Below are 9460 nucleotides of genomic sequence, written 5' to 3' on the forward strand. Positions count from 1 at the left end.
AAATGGTTTACAAGAGATTAGCAGGATCTGAAAATGAAATCTTCTAGACAGAAGCTTTAACTCTAAACAAAAAAAAAATAATAATCTAGCGAGTGAAAGTTAACCTGATGATTGAAAGCTAAAACCTAGCAATCAAAAACTAACCTAGTAAGCAAAACCCTAGCTAGTGAAAGCTAGCTAGAAAAAGCTAACCCAGAAAGCAAAAGCTAGCCTAGCAAGTAAACATTAAGTAGCTAAGGGGAAGCTAACTTAGTGAGTGAAAGCTAGATTCCCTTCTCGAAATGGAAAACCCATCACAAATTCTGTCGAAAGGAAGAAGAGCGAATTAGCATGAGAGGTGTTACGTTTTTGTAAACTAACCCACTTTTTTCTGACTTAAAGATGTCTTTACCCCAGATAGCTGAGTGGGAGGAGCAACAGCTGGAAGAAGCCGTCTGCTTTAACAACTGCAAGATAGACCCCGCCCCCTTCCAGCTCGTCGAACGCACGTCTTTGCACAAAGTAAGCTCGCCTGCATACGATTCGCTAGCTCTCTTGTATGTAAATTAATACATAAATATAAACGCGAATGCCCTGTTGTGTTGAATTTCGTATGCAAACGCGTTTCCTAAACTGTGTTTTGTTATTTTGTCTGTAAACGCAGACGCACACCATTTTCTCACTGCTCGGTCTGGATCACGCTTACGTCACGAGCACCGGGAGACTCGTCGGAGTGGTCTCGCTGAAAGAGGTGTGTTCTTTAATTCATAAAAAAAGTTAATTTGAGTTATTTCATAAATTAGCAAACACTAATCCGACATTTTACTCATTTCATACAATTTTTTTCCCACATTTGAGACAGACAGTTAAAAATCTTAATGATGCACACTGCAGTGACAATGACAGATCGAAACTAATACATCTGATATACATATACATATATAAATACATAATTTATGTGAATATATTTACGTTTTCCATTTTTGTAGCTACGCAAAGCCATTGAGGGCTCTGTAACGGTCACAGGCGTGAAAGTTCGCCCCCCTCTGGCCAGTTTCCGTGACAGCGGCACCAGCAGCAGCGTTTCCGAAGTAACCGAGCTCCACAAGCTCTGGAGTCGGCACAAGAGCCTGTCGTTGCCACGGGAACCCAAAACAGCCGCCGAGCTCTGCGACGAGCTGGAGCATCCGTCCGAGAGCAGCGTGCTGAACGAGACGGACTGCACCGAGGTCTTACACAGCGAAGACCAATCAGAAACCTCGGTGGTGGAGGAGACCCAGTCGGAGCTCGAGAACATTTCAGAAAACTTTTCCGAACCGGCCGAGGAAACCGGCTCGGGCCAAAGCGAGGACCTAACATGCAAGGTTAACCCGTCAAACACGGCGAACCAGCCGGAATGACGGCTGCTGTTTGTTATTTAACGCACACTATCGAATCTAACATACTGGGACATTCATGCACACGACCCTGCCGTCACACTAGCAAGCGACAAAATGGCAGCACGCGATCTATGTTCCTTCGTGTTATGCTAATCCGTAAGACGCAGTGAATCTATCTAATTAGCGCCATTAAATTCCACTCTAAACCTGTAGGCGGTCATATTGAATTCGTTTCCAGTGCCGATAACGTGGAAAAAACAAAAACTAAATTGGCCGGACACCTAGCAGGCATCACTGTTGCTAATACAAGCGAAAATTGGAAAAAGCACATGGTTAATGTTTAATATTGCTAAATAGCTGCGTGATGCAAGAAGAATCTATCAGTCTGGGAGGATGAACGCTAGCAAGTAAAGGGATGCTAATGCTAACAGAAGCACGCAGCTGTTAATGTAACAGCATGTGATGTGAACAATATTCAAATAAGTTAAACAAAAATGCATTTTTATAAAACCCACGGTGATAAACCGTAAAACCAAAAAGGCGTGACTCGAGCATCTTATCGCTTTCCAGTGTGAACGCTGGGTGAATTCAGGGTCGAGGAGGAGCGTATAAACGCCGAGGCGCACGTCCGAGTGAGAACCGAATGTATAGACGCCACAGCATTGACGATATGTAGTAGGTATGTTCCGATGCTATCGAATATGATCATGAACAACATCGTATCGGAGAGGCAGCTGATAAACAGAATTATGGGTTTGATACTTTTCAGCGGCCCTTGGGGAGTTGGACACACTTTATGTCAGGAGCACAAACGCTGGCCGAAAAAAAAAAAAAAAAAGAAAAGAAAGAAAGAAAGAAGCAGCCTACCCAGGCAGGGTGCCAATATTTTAAAGCAGCTACGGTGACAAATATTGCAATGGGTTATTGGCGCATGGCCATATTTAAGTGTCAGAATGAATATCAGATTATGAAAGGAGGAATGGTGTGTGAGTGTGAGTGTGTGTGTGTCTTTGCATAACTGAAGTGTGTGACTCAGCTGCACACAGAACCCACATCCCCCATCTGGAGCCGACACTTTTCATCTGTCTCCGAGAGCTAAGCTACAATTTGGCTCTAAATTTAGCCACTTAATCGCCGCAGTGACGACCGGAGAGAAGAAAAGACGCAGCAAAACGGACGGCGAGACAAAGAATGGCGGGAAGAACGGCGTGAAGAGGAAGAGGAAGAGGAAGAGGAGAGGTGGATCGAAAGAGAAACAACACAAAGAGCGAACGAGGCCGAAGGGCAGAATTTTTTCACCGCGTTGTAATTAGCGTCAACGGTACTCGCGCTAGCTGAAAGCGGATAGCCAGCGTAAATCAGGAGGTCTAATGAAACGTGATAAATAGACAAACACACACACACGTTGTAAAGGATGACAAGGTAGATCTTCAGATTAGCATCGTTCCTTCGCCTGATTGGATTGGCCCTTTGGTTCGCCAGCTCATATCGGCAGAAAGAATACAGGTGGATAAAAAAGATTAGCTTTTTTTTCCACCAGCGATTCTTCAACGACATAATCACTACAAATCCACACCGTAACATAATAAATATCATTTCAATTACAGCCCGGTGAGATTAGCGAGCTAACTATGCTCTTCTATGTTTTAGCAACACACAAAAACGTATGATTAAATAACAAACTAAATATATTTAGGTTAGCTAGCAAACAATAACGTCCTATTGTAACTTGGGCTAACTAGCAATGTCGTCTGCAGTAATGAAAACAACTGCTCGTCAACAAAAATACAATACAACAATAAATTAAAATAACTTTTTTTTTTTTTTAAATTTCAAACAAAGTTGACGATCTCTTATAATATAATATTATCTAAATACTATTACAATGTAGAGATTTGGAGATCTGACTGTTGTTCCATCTTTCATCAGCAGTTGGTTTCTGGCTTGCTAGGTTAGCTCGCTAAATTTACCTAGCTAACAATAATCTCCTAAATTGACCTAAGTTAGCTTATTGTTAACAAAATTACACTGCAATTAAACAAGAATACCTTTGTAAAAACGTTAACAATGCAATAAAAAAAAATTACTACTTGTATTTTTCTTTGTGCTGTGTTTCTACAATGTTAGCTAGGTTAGCTAGCTAGCAAGCAATAACTTCCTGTTGTAACTTTAAGTTAACCAATTTTTCACCAAAATATGACAAGAACGTTCGTGTTATAAAAAGAGAAACCCGCTATGTGTTATACGCTATTAAAAGTTTTACTAATATTTGAGCTTGACTGACGTTTTTTCAGGAGTAGGCTCATGTTTCCTAGACTAGCAAGCTAGCAAGCAATAACCTCCTGTACTAACCTTTGCTAGCTAGCAGTAGTCTCCTGTGGTAACTGTACCTTAACCAGAAATATATCCCTCTAGTCACATCCCATATGAATTTTTTTATTTTTTTTTAAAGCCAAAACAATGTTATTTCTGTTTGTATTTTTAGAAATTAAACATACTGAACATACTGTGTTGTATTGATAGCTCCGCCCCCTAATACCATGCATTGGTTTCCGTTCCTGCCGATCTTGAGCTGGAACCAAAACCAGCTGTTGGGTCCTTCGGTACTTGGAACGATGGCTGATTTGGAAAAGCACAGTTTTATATATGCTGATCCTTGTGCAAAAGTTTTTGCACCCACACACACACACACACACACACACACACACACAAACACTTTCACGTGCAAAGCGGTGAAATTTTGGATTTAGGATCGTGGAAGTCTAGACCCGGAGAGATTCATTATCACGTGCATGCAGACGCCCAAATCACAGGATGTCCACTTTACGTCCTTTTTAAGTCCACTAGTGAAAGCCTCAGCGTACTTAACGTGGAGAGAACATCTGCGAGTGTTGTGCGAAAACAAAACCACCTTCATGAGTTTGTAAGCTTGCAAGGTTGTATGCTGTCTCCCGTTTCGTATTGGCCGTGATGTACGAGTTCTTCCGTCCTGCAGGTGGCGCTGTTCAAATTTTATGAAAACGTCCAGGACTACAGGAAGAAGATCCCCACTCCTCAAAATCAATCTATCTGGGAATGAATCAGCTTGGGCACTCGATTCAGCTTTGCAATGACCGGACTTAAATTTTCACAGCGCCACCTACAGTACTGTAGTATATTACGAAACTGCAACGAGAACTCCTGAAGGTAGTTTGGTCTCTGCGATAAGTACGCTGAGGTCTTAAGTCAGATTAGACGTGCTACCTAACTTTATTTACATGCAAAAGCTCTTCATCAGGTACTTGAAGTAATACCGTGAATTTTTTACCTCCGAGACCGGATTCGGTCAAAGCTGCAATGTTTCAGTTCCTTTAAAACAGCGTGTATTTAACAGCAATTGTAGTTACACTGTAAATTGCACCATACAGTACGGTAGGCATGTGCCGATAATCACTTATATATAATTATATTATATTCAAAATGCATGATGTTGTAATTGTTGATAATTATAATGTCATGATAGCTAGCATGTTTCTTGATGTTCTAGAATGTTTTAAGAGCCATATTTGTGTTCGTATATTGACAAAAGTTGTTTCCACGGCTACATTAAGCTAGCTAACATCTCCATCCTCATGCTCATGTTGAGTTCCACTACTGAAGAAAGCGAAAGCTGCAAAATGTTGATTTGACACACATGTTGACGACATGCTGGTTGGCACTTGTACATGGAGCTGCATTTTACATTTTATGGAGGAAAAGAAATTCTGAAATGGGTATCTAATATCTGTTCATTTTGTACAAGCAGCGCTTGTACAAGAGGTCTGTTCTGACTTTTGTCAGGTGTCAGATTCCTGTTAGCTGATTTAAATAGCTAGCAATAACCTCATATGATAATTTTATTTAGCTAGCAATAATCTGTGGTAATTAGTTAGCCATCATGGACCTCTTGGAGTAACTTAAGCTAGCTAGTAATAACCTTCTGTTTTAAATTTAGCTAGCTATAGTAATTTTAGCTAGCCATAACTTTATCTAGCTAGCAATAAACTTCTGTGGTAACTTTAGCGAACTAGCTATAACCTCCTGAGGTAGCATTAGCTAGCTAGCAATACTCTGCTGTGCTAACTTTACCTAACTAGCCAGTGTTTCTCATGTTTCTTTTTATAAGATAACTCAAGAAGAACATTTTTCCCCAGAAACACAAGTGTTTTCTTTACATTCTTGCCATATGGTGTTTGTTGTTAGTTAACACTGTCTGTGTGTGTGTGTGTGTTCGAGCTAAGAAGAGAAATACGGAGACAGATAAAACTAGGCTAGGGCAAGGGCTAGCCTAATCCTAACCCTAAAAAAAAAACAGATAAGAAGTGTGGAAGAGCAAGCTAGCTAGATAATAGTAACCTTCTGTGGTATCTTTAGCTAGCAATAATCTCCTGTGGTAACTTTAGCTAGCTAGCATTAATGTTCTGTTTTAACTTTCGCTAGCTAGCATTTAACTTGTGTGATAACTTTAACTTGAAGCTGCTAGCACTAAATGCGCTACTGCAGCGCGTCTCAAACTCAGGAGTATTTCTGTTCTCGTGTCTTTGTTCGGGGTTTTTGTTTTGTTTTTGTTTTTTAAATACAAACTAGCTCGACGATCACATTTCTCACAGGAAGTGCGTTCTTCGTATTTTCGGTATGAAAAAAAAAAAAAACAATTAGCTAACGCTATTTAACGGTGTTACAAAACTAACCAGCATGATAAAAGGTAAACGGAATTGAGACAAGATATCGGCACATGTCTACAGTATGCTAGCGGCTGTAGTGATGTTTTTAGGCCATACTCCACTCTGCTGCTAACGTTCTCCCTTAAACCCCTCACCTGTACTGTACATTTCACCTGGAGCGGGTTGTATTTAATCGTATCTTACCTGCCTTCATATGCACTTTGATTGCAGCCTGCATATTAGAACTAAATTTCAGCTGCAAGGCTTTTTATTTATTTTTTTATTTTATTTTTCTTAAACCAACTGTGCAATAATCATTTATATTCTTGCAACTAATGCTTGCCTAATAAGATTATTAAGTCTTCGAATGTCGTTTTGGATTGATTGTGCTATGAAAATGACGTATGATTCATGTTTCTGTGTACTTGTGACGCTCGGATGGATAACACTTTATTTTAAGCGGAATATTTAAGATCGCCGTCACTAATCTCCCGTGATGACAACGGCTATCTAGCGATGTCCTCATTTTATAACTTTATCTAAATAGCAACATCATCCCGTGATAAATTTACCTAGCTAGCATTAACTTTCTTTGGTAACTCGACGTAGCTAGCTGTATCGTTCTCAGATCAATTCCCACATGATATGACTTTACCGAGCTAGCAATTATCTCCTGTGCTGACGTTAGCTTGCTAGCAATGCCATTATGGGATGAATTTAGCTAGCTCTAATTAACCTTATTAATCAGCTATCACAACCCCTTTTTAAAATAAAGTGTTACCCAGCCATGAGATTTAGGATGTGTCCCAAACACTAGTGCTTAAGAGAAGAGTTAAGAATTTATTTTACCGAATCCTTCCACGACTGTTGAGAAAACATTTTAGATCATTCGGGATGGTGTCCGTAGATGCTATGTCATAAAGAACATGAGTTTAAATGAGTTTTTTTGCACATGCTAATTGTTCTCGATAGCTGTAACGGACTGAAACTCCGTTGAAACTCGCGTACTGTATAACAGGATTTATTCTTGCTAGACAAGCAACTGTGTGTGTGTGTGTGTGTATTACCCACAATGCATTGTGAGCATTTTAGTTTTAATTAATTCCTGCGAAGAGTTTGTAAAATAACATTCCTATCGCTTTCAGAACGAATGAAGCGTTATGCTAACGTTATCTAGCGTGCTAGCTTGCACACCGTTTAGCCAAGCGGCTAGCAAACTAAATCATTCAATGTAACTAGCCACATTAGGGAAAGAACGGTCCGTTTAGCATCTGAAAAGGGTTTCTCTTTCGTAAAAAGGTTCTTCCTCAGTTCCAGTAACCTTTTCTGACAAAAGGGCAACGTTCTTTGAGGTAATATTTTTACTGACACCATCCCAAAAAAACCCCATTTTTATTTTTAACGTAGCAGTTTCGCAGTTGTGTCATTGCCCAATCTTGGCTAATTTCTGGGCCAGAAACATTTCAAGAGAAGCTTTAAAATCAGCTAGAAAAGGTACGAGAACTGCGAATGCAATTTTCTTTAAAATCATGTGATCATTAGAGGTCATGGGACATTATTAAAACGTACGAATCGTACCTTTAAAGTTTTAACCATCACTTGCTAGAATGACCTCTAATAACTTTTCACTTTAAACACTGGTGTTGCGGACAGATTCTCTCCCCTCCCCCTTTTCTTTTCTTTTTTTTTTTTTTTTTTTTTAACAGAAATGCTTTGTCTTTCTGTGCAAAGTCATTATCAAGGACATCACTGATTATATCCTGCTGTTCCCGGCTGCTGTGTCACCGTTAGATTGCAGATTCATGTTTAAAAAAAAAAAAAAAAAAAAAAAAAAAAAATGGTCACTGTTCTCCATTCAGCTGTTCATGTGCTATTAAATCAGGCTTGTCTTGTATTGTACTGAACGCTAATCTACTGCACATTTAACGTAGAGTTAAGCAATAAGTCTGCACTCGTGTCCCTGATTGCTAAAAGCCTGTACAGAAATGACATTTCGTAAAAATGTGTATGAATCCAGCACACGTGGCCTGTACATATAGAGGATATGCATATGGAATCAACAGTTGCCATTATTTTTCACAAAGAAAAAAATACATTTTGGGGTTGTTGTTTTTTTTTGTTGTTGTTTTTTTTTTTTTTTTTTTATGTACATCAGTAAAAAAAAAATAATAAATTTCAACTTTAAATTTTGTCTTTGACTTCTCGCTCCATTGGAAACAGAAACCGGGAGATGAAATATACACCCATCCACTTTAATGCAATCACGTGATCAATGCAATTCCCAAATATGTTCTTATACAAAGGATTTTTTTTTTTTTTAAAACGAACAAAAAAAAAAAACGAGAAAAAAAAAAAAAAAAGATTGCACGTCGAACGTCACGTCCCACTCACAAACACACACGGTGACATCACCAGGCCACGTTTACAGAATAATGCCACGTCGATTATGGATCACGAGTGTACTGTAACTTCACTGTGGCGCGTCATGCACGTCCATGAGGTTCTACTGCCCGTGTTCTGGAGCGTTCCATCACGATCTCGCTGTAGACCTGCTGTGTCTCGAGGTCACGGAGACTCGCGTCGCCTCGGAAACCTTTTCATTCGGCAGCCGACAGGAAACTTTTTCACATCACAGTGGAGCAGAAACGCAAACGAGGAGGAGAGAGAAGGAGAGACAGAGAGAGAGAGAGAGAGAGAGAGAGAGAGAGAGAGAGAGAGAGAGAGAGAGAGAGAGAGCAGAAAAGGAACGTATCGTTTTTCTGAGGTACGACATCACACAGTGATTGTAGTAATGCGTTTCCGTGTGTCGAAGCCCAAATTCCTCGCAGCGATTGTTCCGCTCAGCTGATACGATACGATAAACTCAGCAGTGGAAAATGTGCAGAAGATTTAAAAGTTGCATGAAAGTTTGGGACGTTGCGTCAAAACGATATTCGGTGTCGAAGTGGATATACTGTAGGTCAAATTAAAATCTTTTACTAAATGAAAAGGGGCCAAGCACAGGTGTTTATACGTAAAAATGCCATGTTAACTTTTAACGGGTTTAGAACGTTCACTTCCTATATATATATATATATATATATATATATATATATATATATATCTCATAACACCCATGTCCTATATATGGTCTGTAATGCCCATTTCCCATACACTATCAAATGAAAATAAAGAGCCGTTAGAAGCACTTCTGTCATCATGGTATGTGATACGACTTCCTACAGCGTCCTCAGACTTCCTCCGACTATTAACCTTGAAAACTCCTGAACCGATCCCTCGTTTTTAATGACGATACGGTCACTGCGTGGAGAAATCGGAAAGAGAGAAGGAGAAGAAGAAGACAATGGAGCTGAAAGAGGAGATAAATGTGTCCACTGATCTGTTCACCAGATGATGTCCAGATAATTGACAGACTGAGGG

The 9460-nt window shown here is 39.7% G+C and overlaps 2 protein-coding genes across 2 annotated transcripts in view; one reads left to right on the forward strand and one right to left on the reverse strand.

Moving 5' to 3' along the window:
• The window catches only part of clcn2a (chloride channel, voltage-sensitive 2a), a 49020-nt gene extending 41282 nt beyond the window's left edge, over positions 1–7738 (forward strand). The window contains exons 21-23 of the mRNA XM_047162556.2: positions 382–501; positions 644–730; positions 969–7738. Of these exons, the coding sequence (XP_047018512.1) occupies positions 382–501; positions 644–730; positions 969–1379 (618 nt within the window). The 3' untranslated portion in view covers positions 1380–7738. The remainder of the gene's footprint in view (positions 1–381; positions 502–643; positions 731–968) is intronic.
• A 1386-nt stretch (positions 7739–9124) lies between these two features.
• fam131aa (family with sequence similarity 131 member Aa) overlaps positions 9125–9460 on the reverse strand; it is a 13358-nt gene continuing 13022 nt past the window's right edge. The window contains exon 5 of the mRNA XM_053673819.1: positions 9125–9460. This exon is cut by the window's right edge and continues 510 nt beyond it. The gene's annotated coding sequence lies outside the window, so the exon portion shown is untranslated.

The sequence above is a fragment of the Ictalurus punctatus genome, chromosome 20, assembly GCF_001660625.3.
Source record: "Ictalurus punctatus breed USDA103 chromosome 20, Coco_2.0, whole genome shotgun sequence".
Taxonomy (NCBI): Eukaryota; Metazoa; Chordata; class Actinopteri; order Siluriformes; family Ictaluridae; genus Ictalurus; species Ictalurus punctatus.